A 14,054-nucleotide genomic window follows, 5' to 3' on the forward strand; every position below is an offset into this window, starting at 1 on the left:
CCTTATTATTACTCATTTGTCAATACTTTCACTGTTGCCTAAAAGTTATCAATTATTTTCATTATTTTTGTACTTTTATTTTTTACTTTCATTATAATTGTCATATAAGAGTATTTGCCTGAGGTATGTTAGAAATAAGTACTTACACTGACTGTGAAACATTGTAATAGTAGATTAATTTTTAAATTATTTAAACAGGTATATAAATGAAAAAAAGTATAAAATTGTATCATGTACTCAGTGTTAAGTATCCTTATGGCATGAATTAAGTACAATTCTACTGTATACATATTAATGGTATCTCAACTGTCCTTCAAAATTGTACTGTCATCAACAGTGTTTGGTTCTAATTTTGACTCTGTATATTTAGTACTATTGTAGGCCTAAAAAATTAAATAATAAATTATTAAAACTAGAAGACACTGCTTTAAAAAAATAGTAATTATTAATAGAAAAATGTATGGTGTACCTCTTCTGCAATTTCCTTAAGTTGCTCGAACATTAGTTTTCCAGTTTCTTTTACCATGCTAGTAAAATGACCTTCCCTCTGGAGTAGAATATATGGGTGATCAAACTCAACCACTTGTCCATGATCCATAACTAACACTTTGTCACTGTCCATTATTGTGTTTAATCTGTGCGCTATAGTTAATACAGTGCAGTTCTTAAAATTTTGTCTAATAGTTTTTTGTATCAAAGTATCCGTAGTAGGATCTACGTTAGCCGTAGCCTCATCGAGGACAAGAATTTTATTGTTTCTTATAATCGCTCGTGCTAGACAAAGCAATTGTCTTTGACCCACACTGAAATTAGTTCCTCCTTGTTGAACAGTAAAATCTAAAGAAGAAGTGCCCGATTTCAGTTCAACGTCTTCGAGAGCTGCCCAAAGAGTGGCATCGTCGAAGTTGTGGAACGGATCGAGATTATCTCGAAGCGTTGCGGAGAACAATATGGGCTCTTGCGGAATAATAGAAATTTTTTTCCTCAAGTCATGAAGACCTATTTCCTTTGTATCTAAGTTATCTATGTAAATGCTACCTTCGAGTTTAGTCAAACGGAACAAAGCTGATATTAGAGAAGTTTTACCAGCGCCAGTACGACCTACTATCCCTATCTGGAAAAGTAAAATTTTATAATTAATTTTTAGTACATACTCTGTCTACGTATTTAATTAGTAAATGAATTACTTTTTCGCCGGCTTTTATTTGGAAACTTAAATCATTGAGGACAGGAGGCGCCGAATCATCGTAGCGTAAATACAGATGTTCGAAACGAACTTCTCCTTTGGAAGGCCATTGTGCCGATGGTTTCTTATTAGGTTCACTTTCAAATGGACCCTCTCTATCGACTTGTGTAAACTGTATGATTCGTTCAACACTGGTCATTTGTGCTATCGTTTCTGCAGTTTGTCGCATTCCATGTTGAAGCATTCCGCATAAAATTAATACTTGCGAGATGGCTAAACCCACATTTCCCGCAAATGTATTTCCTGAAAACACAAATATACGTTTCTGAAATACCATGCCGATGACTAGTACTGATAAAACTATCAAATAATGAATTACCATCATCCAGAATAATAAAGCTATACGTGATAAAAGTAACAAATCCAACAGACACAATGTCCAATGCTACTCCGAAAGCAATACTTGTTGCTACAGTCAAATAATAGGTGCTAGTGTGGAGATCTTGATGAATATCGAATTCTTTACGAAGCATATTTTGCGCAGAAGCCGAACGAATTGTGACCAAACCTAATAATGAAGAACTAATGTGCGAGAAAACAGGACTTTTTGCTGAAAATTTAAACGATTGTTAATAATGTTACATTAAAGGACAAAATTACGGAGTGTTAAGAAATTACAAAAATGCTTACTCGCTCCTTCAAAACGTTTCATATCTTGTGCAGTTTTAAGATAAATGGTTCGTATATGCCAATACAAGTAACCCATAACAATCATTGGAAATGTCGTCCACCAATTAACAATAAGAACTTGCATTAAAATTCCTACCATTACTGCAAATATTTGGATGGATTCTATCATTGTCTTTGGTAAAATCTCATCCACTGCTCCAACATCTTTTGAAAAACGATTCAGGATACGACCTGCAACCCAATGTTATCAAATTTTACCGAGACCGTTTAAATAGTATGCGAATCGTTAGTATGCAATGTTGACGTGATACTTGCCAGAGGGATGCGTATCAAAAAATAGCATCGGCGCTTTTATTAAAGATGAGAACATTTGATTGTGTAGATTTCTACTAGCATTCATACATATCTTATAAAACATGAGATTTCTAATTGTAGTCATTAGTATACTTCCAAGGATAAAACATCCGTAAATCCATAAGGCAGTGCTGGTATCGAGGTAGTAGTTGTCATGGAGTCCTACGTTAATATTCCACGTCTATGTGGAGTAAAGAATAAAAATAATTGTTGTTTATCAAATGCGAACAAAAAAAAAATATAAAATTACTAACAATATTATCTGAACTCCGATTTCCAGAGGCTGTTAATAATTCAGTAATTGTATCGTTAAAGTGATCTATGCTTGATGTAAACGTATCATTAATTAGCTCATCTACATTATCTGTAAACACAGGAGGCATTGTATCATTTTGTTTAAATATGTTTAGCGTGTGGTTAGTAATATGTTTTACGCGTATCTCTTCTTGTTTTGTCCTGAAGAAAAAAAAAAAGTAAATAAGATTGTAATGTAGAAAATAAGCAATAGGTATAAAACACAAACACTAACCAATAAGCAACCCAATAATCGCTACCGCTACTTCCTAGTTGTCCCAAAATTAAAGCGCATATAAAACTGAGGATCATTAGAATTGAGCCTCCAGCTCGAAAATATTTCCAGTAAAGTGATTTTGAGATGCCTCCTTTGCCCATTAGTTCCTCCGTTTCTTGTGGCTCAGATTCTTCATCACTCTTACTATTACTGGAATTAATGGATATATCGAGTATATTATTTTCAATGGTTTCTATATTTTCCGAATCTTCTTTATGATCTTCTAAGGAAAGCAGCTTTAAGAAATCTATGTGTTGATTTTGAAGGTCTGCAAACGAACCATTGTACTCAATTTTGCCCTAGAATAAAAATAATAATAATACCGATGCAAGGACAACTAAATATTTCTAATCATCAGACTTACATTATTTAATACGATAATGTGGTCACAATACTTCAAATGTTGTATTTGATGTGTTACAAGAATTCTTGTTTTATTACTAAGATGATTTTTTATGCATTCGTTAAATAAATGTTTTCCAACATGAGTATCCACTGCTGATAATGGATCATCTAGCAAATAAATATCTGCATTTCTATATATAGCCCTGTTGTAATAATCATCTATGTAAATTTCCAGCTACGCATAGCGATAAGAACAAAGTTGTTTTCTCTGAGTTTCAATTTACCTAGCTAAATTAATTCTTGCTCGTTGACCACCACTGAGTGACGCACCCCTATCTCCGACTAACGTTTTATCTCCGTAATTAAATTGTTGAAAATCTTTTGTAAGAGCACACACTTTAACAACTTCATTATACTTCTTTGAATCATAAGGCTGTCCAAAAAGTATATTATTACGTACTGTGCCCGAAAATAACCACGGTTCTTGACTGGCATACGATACACTACCGTTTACATGTATATCTCCTTCCGATTGCACTAGTTCTCTCAAAATTAATTGAAGAAAGGAACTCTGAAAATATATATGCAAGATGCAAAAATTTGATTTTACAAATCCAAGTTAAACATAATTCTTTTCAATATTACCTTTCCTGCGCCAACTGTACCGACAACAGCATAAAGTTTCTTAGGTTCTATGTGAATATTAATATCATGTAACGTATTTGCGATAGCATTTTCCGTCCAAGACGCTGTAATACCTTTCATACTAATACTACCATTTCCTTTCACTTGTTTAATGTCATCGAAATTATTGTTTTCTTTCAACAATAGAAAATGCTAAAAACAAAACGTTAATTTTCATGAATAAATTAGTAAATGAAATAATATAATATAATGTAAATGGCTTACCTCGAGCCTCTTAATAGACACACTAGCTTCTGCAATAGCTGATACAGCCATAGGATACAGTATCGCCATAGTAGCTTGAAGAATATTAAAGTATTGTGCCATTGAAAATGCTTTATCAGCAGATATATTATTTCCCAAAAGTACATATGCCATAATTGTACAAAATAACGTCGTTCGCTCCGTGAACACAAATGTGGCTAAAGTAAAACCCTTTAAGTATGATGAAATTGTAAGTACATCCACTTCGTAGCTGAAAAATTATTATAGATATAAAGGGAGTTATTAACAGCTTTTGTTGTTTATAAATACAATATCGAGGTAAGAACCTTCTAGCAAGGCTAACAAGCTTTTCAAATGGTTTTTCCCAAGTGTACATTTTAATAACTTGAATTCCACTAATAATTTCTGACATTAAACGTACTCTTTCATCTGTTCTAACTGCAATTTTTAATCGTAACTTTGATGTTAATTTTCCTATATATCCTAAAAAAGAAGATAAGATTATTAATATTACTTTTGTTTAATCAAAAAGTACGATATTAATAAACAATAATGTGTACCTTGCAGTGGTATAGTTTGAATACTTATAAGAATAATACCAGCTAAACAAGAAATTCCTATACTTCTCCACATCATATAAGCTATAAGAACACCTTGAATCGGTAAGATCCAAATATAATGTAACGATATAAACAACTGTTCGAATCTTGCTACATCGTTTGACATTAAGTTTATGATCTGCCCAGGAGTTGCAACCTCTGTACAACATTTAGATAAACGTAAAATCTATAAAAGTAAAGCATTTTGAATTAAAACAATTGCTAAATATATGGATTTATAAAAGATAATATGTCACCTTTCTATACATCACAGAGGAACATGCTATCCTCATTCTCATTCCAACTTCCATTAATCCTAAATTTGAATGATGAGTAATTAAAGCACTAACTAAAGCTATAAGTACAACACATGAAGCATAAATGTATGCTTCTGTAACAGTGGATACTGCTCTAGGATCAAAATGCCAAATAAGAAGGCCTAGGATGTATGGTTGCAAAACTCTATAACAATGTAATAACATTATCCATAATTTAAGATTAAATAATATTTATGTAGTAGTATGGTAACAACAAATATTTACTTTAAAATAACCGATACGAAGAATTGCCATCCTCCATAATAAGAAAATGACCAGGAAAATGTTTTTTTTAAAGCCCTAAAAAATTTTGGCTTTCTACACGATCTGTTAGCTGCTTTAACTTCTTTAAACCAATTCCTAAATACAAAGATAATAAAAATATAATTGATAACATAACTTTTGTTTGAAAAACATGACTAATGTTAAATTCGTGTATATTTTTCTGATATTTACCTTTCAAGTTTATCTCCAAGAGGTTCGCTAACATCCTCTGGCATAACATTGTATACATCCTTAACTTCAAGACCATCATTTTTTCCAAGCCAAAACAGGGGTTTTAACCACCTTAAATGTTAAAATAAATAATAATGTTACACGTGGAAAAGATTCCTACGATTAATATCAAACACTCACCAAAATATTAATTTACTAAACGGATTCGCTGTTAATTTCGGATTAGGATTATCATACTTTTTACTAGCATCCATGACTGATTCTGTTATGTAAACTAATGTTATTCGTACTAGATTAAACCATCCCGCTCAAACAAAATTCGAAATAATTTGTCAGTCTGTTGAAAGCGCCGAGTTCGTGTTAATACGTCGGAATTCTTCGAGTCATCATCGAAGAGTTACGAGTTATTACTGGTTACTACTCGTACTCAGACTTTCGCGATCCGGTGGCAAGATTTTCGTTACATACATACGTGAACAGATAACAAGAAATCTATCTGAAAATGATTTAACGTGTAGGGGCACATGTGTCAGCACGCGCATGATCGATTCGATACAATTATATAAGTCCCCTGGTATTGCAATTTGTAATACATAACACGGTGTTTGTAAAAGATAATATATAATATTACGAAAAACGTCGATCTGATTTCTAGCCGTACCACTGACGCCACATCGACCATCTATTTTTGGACGTAGTACAGTTACATGTATACTTACGTCAGAATTGGTCAGAATCAAACGTATCGCGAACAATGAAAATGAAAAAAAAAAATCATTCATCATTTTCTTTTATTTGTTAGGTAATTACGAATGCAAGACACGGTTGAAAAACACTTATGCCGATGTCTAGACTACTTGCCGTATGTTATTAAAACTAATTTTTAGTATACCTCTGCTTGAAAACGATTATTTGTCCCTCAAAGATTGCAATCTATTGATAAAATTTACGATATAAAGTGATAAGTCACTAAGCAAATTAAATGTAAAAAATCATGCAATTTCAACGAACAGCTGACAGATAAAAATATAAAAGTTTATCAAAGTAACGACGGAATCAAGGAATATGGGGTAGAAATGGACAAAATTTTATTCGAATAATATTAGGCTGTCTGGAAAGTCCATACCGATTTTTAGTAGGCGATACAGGTCTGAATATATCGGAATGGCTGAAAACAAATAAAATGTGTACATATGTGGTGGAAAGGTGGAAAGGTTATGGAACAAAATGGTACATATATAATTCAATAAATATACATCAAAATTCAAATATACCTTTGAATTTTTCTTAAAAATAGGCATGAACTTTCCGAACAACCGAATAGAAACATTTTCTTTCGTGCGCCCCTTTCGCATGATGGATTCCCTAAGAGACAACGATGATCGTGCGAAATATGCCTCTCAGCCCCTCGTTTAATTCGTGAACGCTGTCCTATATGAAAAAATAGGCGGTAAGTGTTTTCATTTTTTTTTTTCTTCGTTTAACTTCATTACGCGATTCACATAGGTTGTCCAGGCAACAGTAATAAATTATCACAGTACTTTTTTCCTGGCTAGCGGAAGGCCGACATCCAAAATTTTTCGTAATTAATAGGTACCCTTAATTTCTTTTTGGTTCGGCGATCTAAGAAAATTCGAAATAATCTTCATCTCAACGAACGTATCGTTAAAAAATTATCAAAATGGTAAGACCTTTAATATACGAAATTCAATGATTACGATCGTGCAACGCCTTCGCGCTTGAAATTGATAACATGTCTTGAATAACATCGAAACAATGTTTCCGCCCTTAAAAGGAACTTCGTCGTTTGAAAGATGGATTTCATTTCAGCGTGAATGTATTTCAATGCACGTGGGTCAAGCCGGCGTTCAAATGGGCAACGCGTGCTGGGAACTGTATTGTCTCGAGCATGGAATTCAACCAGATGGAACGATGCCTTCCGACAAGGTGTCAGGAACGAACGATTGCTTCAATACATTTTTCAATGAAACTAGTTCAGGCAAAATGGTACCACGAGCTGTTATGGTGGACCTCGAACCTACCGTCGTTGGTTAATATTTCATTCTAGCAACAAAAATTGATAGAGATTTGATGAAACAGTAGAGATCCCTACTTCACGTGTATCGAAATACACGAGTACACTGGTAATTAATGGATGTTTTAATACACGGGTACCCGGGTATCGAAATACACAAATATCCAGGTACGTACACGTACATCGAAATACACGGGTACGCACATTGACTTGAACAGTTATTTTAATTAATAAATAAAGTTTTACAAATTACACTAAAAAATTTATTCTGTTATATCTGTATTTATTCTTCTTATGTTTATATGCTTTTTATTTATTTGTTTTATTGCTTATCAATTTTTTCAAAATTAATAAGGATCATTATTTTAGAATAAAAGCTTTTGTTGCATAAAAGCTTGTACATAAGAATAATTGGATACTGTACCCGAATAATTCGATGTATGCGTATCCGTATATTTCGATGCACGTGTACGTACCTGGATATCCGTGTATCTTGATATCCGGGTACCCGTGTATTTAGATATCCGGGTGTCAGCGTATTTCAATACTCGGGTATCCGTGTATTAGAAATATCCGTGTTCGTAATCCCTTAATACACGGTACACGTGTTCCGTGTACCCGTGTATTTTAATATCCGTTCAAAACCGTGATCCCTATTAAAAAACGAAGTATTCCTATGTTTCTCGAGGCGTATATTAAACAAAAATTTACCCATAGACGAAGTGCGAATAGGACTGTACAAACAGCTCTATCATCCCGAGCAACTAATTACCGGAAAAGAGGACGCCGCAAACAATTATGCCCGCGGACACTATTCCATCGGTAGAGAAGTAATCGACTCTGTGATGGACAGAGTACGAAGACTGACCGATCAGTGTACAGGCCTTCAAGGATTTTTTGTCTTCCATTCGTTCGGAGGAGGTACCGGCTCGGGATTCACTTCCTTGCTTATGCAAAAATTATCCGACGATTACGGAAAGAAAAGCAAATTAGAATTTGCCGTCTATCCCGCACCACAAGTACGATCATTTACTCGACACCGTTGTCTAAATAAGAATTTCGTCAATTTATAATTGTTTACGCTGGATTTGTGACTCGTCAATTTTAGCGATCAACGTCACAAATCGTCCATTCTATAAATGATCGTGTTTATCTGTTCCGAGACAACGCATATCATAGAATACAATCATTCGAAATCTATCGATAAGCGGTAATTGGATACTTGTATTACTATTAATTTTGGCGAACATCGATAAGTAAATTTATCAAATATTTGATAGGTATAGACATTACTCGGCGAGAAATATTCTGTTGTTGACCATAAGTGGCGACTGACTATCTTCGAGATGATCAAATTATAAAAATGTTGCTTTGCAACGAAGTTCTTTCGAACAAAGGAAAATTGTCATATCATATACGAGACATTTAAATTATGCAATTGCCTTATCTTAATACAGTTTACTCAGACGCAGTTAAAAACATATATTACACTAATAGAATTATGATAAATGGTTTGTTATCTACGGTAAACTGTTTTTTTGCATTATGTTTTTAGATAAGCACCGCATTCAATATTTGTTAAACGATAAGAGTCTCACGTTTCCGTGTTTACTTTCCCTTGAAATCACATTACGGTTCTTTTGAGAACCTGCGAGTGGTTTCAAGGTAATCCCAAAATCGATTCGTAAATATGACTTTAATAAACTCTATCCTTTGCGTATCGTGGAAGAAAGACAGATCAGTTCTGGTAAAACCACCGGTAGTATCGAGTCAAATGTTTTAGCCTTCGTAAAGCCAATTTCCTGTATGATTCCTTGTACATTTCAGGCCAGACCCGAATGCACGATATCGCACAATATTTCCTGCATGTTTCCAGCTTGCTGCCATCATTTCTCCTTAATACAGATCTGATCTTTATTTCTTCTCTCTACGATAATAGAAGTGTCATGATTTAAAATTTTCATAAATAAAAAATTATTGTAGGTATCCACTGCGGTCGTGGAACCATATAACGCAATACTGACAACTCATACCACAATCGGACACTCGGATTGCGCGTTCATGGTCGACAACGAAGCGATTTATGATATCTGTCGGCGAAAACTCGGCATCGAGCGTCCCTCATACGCGAATCTTAATCGCCTTATCAGTCAAGTGGTGTCCTCGATTACCGCCTCATTGAGATTCGACGGCGCTTTAAACGTGGACTTGACCGAATTTCAAACGAACTTGGTACCATACCCTAGAATCCATTTCCCGTTAGCGACCTACGCCCCAGTGGTATCGGCCGATAAGGCTTTCCACGAGGGTATGTCCGTCGCAGAGATAACGTCCGAATGTTTCGAAGCATCTAATCAAATGGTAAAGTGCGATCCGCGGGAAGGGAAATACATGGCCTGTTGCCTGTTGTATCGTGGCGACGTTGTACCCAAAGATGTGAACGCGGCGATTGCCGCGATGAAGGGCAAGAGTTGCATACGTTTCGTCGACTGGTGTCCAACGGGTTTCAAAGTCGGTATCAATTATCAGCCGCCTACCGTTGTTCCCGGTGGGGATCTCGCAAAGGTATCAATTATTGCGTAATTGTCTCCTGTCCTTCCTGATAATAATCAAAGGATAAAATTGTCACATCATCGTTTTAGAAAACGACAAGTGACTTTTGAATTCTACATTGTATTGCAAGGTAATTTACGTATTTAATCAGCGGTGACCTGAAGTGTTATCGAATTTCTTGTAATCTATAACGTCACGCCCGGATTGCTTCGAATATTATTCTATATCGGATACCGAAAGTCTGAGTCTTCTTAAAATCTTGACCTTGTTGCCTTGACCTTTTGCGGGCGATAGACGCGCATGTATGCGCTCAGTCGATCGTAGAACTGTTCATCGATATATACATAAATTTATTTACGTACAATGTTCAAGATTCGCTAAGAGTTCTAAAGCTCATCAAGGCAGCCAAGAACGACCAAGACTAATTCAACCGATTAAGATCAACTAAGACAAATTGAGACCAATCATAACTGTAGAACCAACAAAGACTTGTCATAGCCTTCTGGTATCGAATAATGTTCGAAGCGATTCAAAACTTGGGAGTTTCGAATTTCTTTCGAGATACAAATTCAAAGGTCCGTCGTTAATTGGCCCAATAGAAGAGACAATTTTATTCTTTTTAAATTATTCAGAGTAATCGTGTACACGAGGAAACTAACTAGTAGGAGATCGTTTAGGTACAAAGAGCGGTCTCGATGCTGTCGAACACCACGGCCATCGAAGAAGCATGGGCAAAACTGAATTACAAGTTTGATCTAATGTATCATAAACGGGCGTTTGTTCATTGGTACGTTGGCGAAGGGATGGAGGAAGGTGAGTTTGCGGAAGCACGCGACGATCTCGCCGCCCTCGAGAGGGATTACGAAGAAGTTGCTCTTGAATCGTCGACTACACCCGATGCTTCGCTAGAATATTAAAAATAAGTCCATACCGTTCCCTCAAATGTATCGGCACTTCCAGCTACCCGAAAAAGAGAAAACTAAATCGACATGATCAATTGTACCGTATAAAGGACCTTTTTTTTTTATACCTCGCTTATGTTTTGTAATTTGTTTATTTTTGTAATAAAATTAATTCTCTTTGATGAAATTGTTGATATTTTGTAAATGAAAAAAAGAATATACATTTACGAAATACTGTTTTCACATGTTTCTTTAGTAATATTATTTTTATAATCGATGGACTGTGTACATGAATAACAATTGTTTCGCAACACGTACGACAATTGCATGAGACCAGTATTACTGTCCTGTTGCTAACAAGAAGTACCTACATGTTGCTACCGTATAACAGTGTTTGTATTCGTATAAAGTAAGATAAAACTCTGTTTATTTATACCTGTGTATCTTACAGCAAATTTTAGTTATAATTTTGATCTTTGCGACAAAGTAACAAATGAATTAATTCAATAATGTACGTCTTCTAAGACGCTGTTGTACAATTATGCTTAAAATATATTCGGTTTAAAGTTTCGAAATATGAACATAAGCATATGATGTTAACTAAATGTTTTTCCTGAAACTTTATACGACGAATTTATACACAAATTCTTATATAACTTAATTTCTAGAACCTGTATAATAGAACTATGTAGTAAAAATAAGTTTCCTAATACTATTACACTAGAAGCGTTGGTATGGGCTTTTTTCCAGGCCAAGCTTCTTTGGCATATTTTTTCTTTTTTGGTTCCATTGTTCGTGTTTCCGTAGGTCCTTGTATTTCTGGTACATGTGGCGCTTCCGCTTGAATTTGATTGGGTGTCATCTCTACTTCGGGTGCCGGATTTGGTAACGCGATACCAAGACGTGACGTTAACGAAGATAATGCACTAGAGAACGGGTTAAGAGATAATGATGACGGGGTAAACTGTTCTGGTGGTAAATCTTGATAAAGTTGAGGTGTAGTTGATGTAGGTTGAAGGTGCTTCAAAGGATTGTGATCTTCGGATAAAGATAGCAAACCTCCTTCCATACGCATTCTCTAAAATAGACATAAATAACAGACACGTTAAATATTTTTGATTAGTTAGAAATCACGCTGAGTATACAAATGTATTGTATGATACATTAAATCACATACTTTGCTGGGAACTACGGTAGTTTGTACAAGATTACGAAATCTGCCGACCGACGGATCGACGTCTTCCGGATTTATTACTTCTTCGTCATCGTTAAATGTAATTCCTTTTTTCTTTCGTTTTCTCGTTGGTTTGTGAATTTCATCGTCCGTTATACCCAGCATAGATATGCGCCTGTTATGCGCAGTATTAAATTCTGTTAAATTCTGTAATAAATAATAGAATTATTTCTATAGATTCTAATGTAATTCAAAGATAATTATTATTTAGCACATACATCGAGTTCTGTCTCTGTTTCAGGTAAACCTAATAAACCACCAGCATCTATATCTTCTGACAGTTTTTCTAGTTCCTCGATAATAGGTCTTGTACCTGTTTGAGGTCTTTCTCTAATGATATAATATCGAGTAGAAGCTCCAAAATGAAATGTACTGTCGATTGGTAACTGGGTAGGTTTATGAGCTTCTAATCTCATATTACCTATAAAAGTTCCATGTGCTGAAAGATTAAAATTTAAAAGACATTTGTTGCTCATTTTCAGTTTTCATAGTAAAGTACATAGTTATTGGATTATTTTCTAAATACTTACTACTACCCAAATCGACGAGAAATGCTCGATTTAGGTGTTTATGATAAACAAGGGCAGCATGAACACGAGAACAAGATGCATGATCTATACAAAAGTCGTTCAACTGTTGATTACGGCCAAACAAATAGCATTTCTTTTCATCTACCATTAATTTCTGTAACAAAGTATAAGTGTTTTTAAGATCTTTCTTCTAGAGGTGCAAACCTCTAATTATGGTACGTAATACACAGTTGTAATACCTGAATTAATTTGTCATTTTTTAATACATCTAAATGTAATCCGACTGGTGGCTTCCCTGCCCTGAAAAACATAACCTATATTAGCTATTAATATCAGGTAAACATTTGGCTTGATAGATATTATTATTGTGTGTCACAAAAATATTTAAATACTCATTCAGAAATACCAACAGAAAGTTTGCAAACATACCAATTGGGCACCTCGTAATGATTAGCCATAAGTACTTTGTAGTAATTTACTGTGCCATTTAAATAAGGAAGTATTAAGTTAAGAAAGAAAAACACATCCGATGTCAATGATACCAGAACGTCATATTAATCGAGTGGTTATAAAATTTAGTTGGAATCTTTCGTACAAGACGCTACCCACGCTGCATGTGTTGATTAATGTTTACCGAATCTACAGTATAAATAATATATGTATATACACGCACCCACGCACAAAACTATTTTGTCAAAAAACTAACGTAAAATACTATTTTGATGTCATATACATATTTATACAATCTTCGAAGCAGTAGTCAAATAATTTTCTACCCTGTACAAAATTATGACACTTAAAATTATAAATCTTGGAAAAATTAATCCACGTCAATAGTCTCTCATAATATCTTTCCTACAAAATGAATTGTACGTGTTTTTGAACATCACGAATAATATAATATTTTCACACTACATTAAATCACATCATAAAAATATAGGCCCCTTATTTTACGACAGCCCTGGCTCCTTTTAAGGGATACCTTGAATATTTCCAAAAGTTGTTAATAGCGCTGTAATCTTATTCTATTCTGAATCGATAAGGTTGAATTTGATATTGAAATGATAAAAAAGAACAGTATTTCTCAAACTGGATTCCCAAGGCTCCTACTCGCGTGAACGTGTAGGTAGAGATACGCAAGCTCTCACAATATAATATATTTTATAAATCATTTGAGAACACATATAAAAATAAACCTCTTTCAGCAAGTTTTAATACTAATTGGCGCCATCGGTGGGAAAACGTCCAAGTTTATAATGAAGATAGTCTCCCATTCTTGACTCCGGATGGTGATATATGTATTCGTACAATGATTTTTTGTTATATCCAATAATGTATAAATGAACAAGCATTGTAATACTAAAATTCAAATG

At 34.4% G+C, this 14,054-nt stretch overlaps 3 protein-coding genes across 5 annotated transcripts; 1 reads left to right on the forward strand and 2 right to left on the reverse strand.

Moving 5' to 3' along the window:
- Window positions 1-242: 242 nt before the first annotated feature.
- On the reverse strand, window positions 243-6,132 carry LOC128887523 (ATP-binding cassette sub-family C member 4-like). The gene is made up of 18 exons (XM_054143529.1): window positions 5,608-6,132; window positions 5,428-5,538; window positions 5,197-5,331; window positions 4,912-5,116; window positions 4,616-4,841; window positions 4,382-4,538; window positions 4,056-4,305; window positions 3,792-3,983; window positions 3,431-3,717; window positions 3,166-3,349; window positions 2,760-3,100; window positions 2,485-2,686; window positions 2,192-2,411; window positions 1,877-2,107; window positions 1,566-1,796; window positions 1,188-1,489; window positions 470-1,114; window positions 243-383 (listed from the first exon to the last, which is right to left on the reverse strand). Exons 1-18 carry the CDS (start codon window positions 5,679-5,681, stop codon window positions 303-305), a joined length of 4,074 nt encoding a protein of 1,357 aa, XP_053999504.1. The 5' UTR covers window positions 5,682-6,132; the 3' UTR covers window positions 243-302.
- A 274-nt stretch (window positions 6,133-6,406) lies between these two features.
- LOC128890234 (tubulin alpha chain-like) lies at window positions 6,407-11,156 on the forward strand. 3 transcript variants are annotated; one of them, XM_054148570.1, is made up of 5 exons: window positions 6,407-6,877; window positions 7,258-7,477; window positions 8,180-8,481; window positions 9,446-10,027; window positions 10,693-11,156. In XM_054148570.1, exons 2-5 carry the CDS (start codon window positions 7,273-7,275, stop codon window positions 10,930-10,932), a joined length of 1,329 nt encoding a protein of 442 aa, XP_054004545.1. In that variant the 5' UTR covers window positions 6,407-6,877; window positions 7,258-7,272; the 3' UTR covers window positions 10,933-11,156. The 3 variants fall into 3 exon arrangements, with proteins under 3 accessions (XP_054004545.1, XP_054004530.1, XP_054004537.1); XM_054148562.1 differs by lacking the exon at window positions 6,407-6,877 and adding an exon at window positions 7,094-7,111; XM_054148555.1 differs by having other exon boundaries at window positions 6,407-7,477.
- A 171-nt stretch (window positions 11,157-11,327) lies between these two features.
- On the reverse strand, window positions 11,328-13,576 carry LOC128890262 (nuclear inhibitor of protein phosphatase 1). Its single transcript, XM_054148594.1, has 6 exons — window positions 13,111-13,576; window positions 12,921-12,981; window positions 12,682-12,835; window positions 12,370-12,590; window positions 12,095-12,298; window positions 11,328-11,995 (listed from the first exon to the last, which is right to left on the reverse strand). Exons 1-6 carry the CDS (start codon window positions 13,137-13,139, stop codon window positions 11,633-11,635), a joined length of 1,032 nt encoding a protein of 343 aa, XP_054004569.1. The 5' UTR covers window positions 13,140-13,576; the 3' UTR covers window positions 11,328-11,632.
- Window positions 13,577-14,054: the final 478 nt, after the last annotated feature.

This window comes from Hylaeus anthracinus, unplaced genomic scaffold (assembly GCF_026225885.1).
Source record: "Hylaeus anthracinus isolate JK02 unplaced genomic scaffold, UHH_iyHylAnth1.0_haploid 0, whole genome shotgun sequence".
Classification (NCBI taxonomy): Eukaryota; Metazoa; Arthropoda; class Insecta; order Hymenoptera; family Colletidae; genus Hylaeus; species Hylaeus anthracinus.

Bases quoted from the DNA above. Each gene is read 5' to 3' on its own strand.
- LOC128890262 (XM_054148594.1), bottom strand. From the start codon at position 13,139: ATGGCTAATCATTACGAGGTGCCCAATTG. The intron at 12,982-13,110 runs GTATGTTTGCAA...TATGTTTTTCAG, and splicing joins CATTACGAGGTGCCCAATTG to GGCAGGGAAGCCACCAGTCG. The intron at 11,996-12,094 runs GTATGTGATTTA...TGTCTATTTTAG, and splicing joins CTACCGTAGTTCCCAGCAAA to AGAATGCGTATGGAAGGAGG.
- LOC128890234 (XM_054148555.1), top strand. From the start codon at position 7,204: ATGTTTCCGCCCTTAAAAGGAACTTCGTCGTTTGAAAGATGGATTTCA. The intron at 7,478-8,179 runs GTTAATATTTCA...ATTTACCCATAG, and splicing joins CCTCGAACCTACCGTCGTTG to ACGAAGTGCGAATAGGACTG. The intron at 10,028-10,692 runs GTATCAATTATT...GAGATCGTTTAG, and splicing joins CCGGTGGGGATCTCGCAAAG to GTACAAAGAGCGGTCTCGAT.
- LOC128887523 (XM_054143529.1), bottom strand. From the start codon at position 5,681: ATGGATGCTAGTAAAAAGTATGATAATCCTAATCCGAAATTAACAGCG. The intron at 3,718-3,791 runs GTAATATTGAAA...ATATATTTTCAG, and splicing joins GTACAGTTGGCGCAGGAAAG to AGTTCCTTTCTTCAATTAAT. The intron at 2,687-2,759 runs GTTAGTGTTTGT...TTTTTTCTTCAG, and splicing joins GATTATTGGGTTGCTTATTG to GACAAAACAAGAAGAGATAC.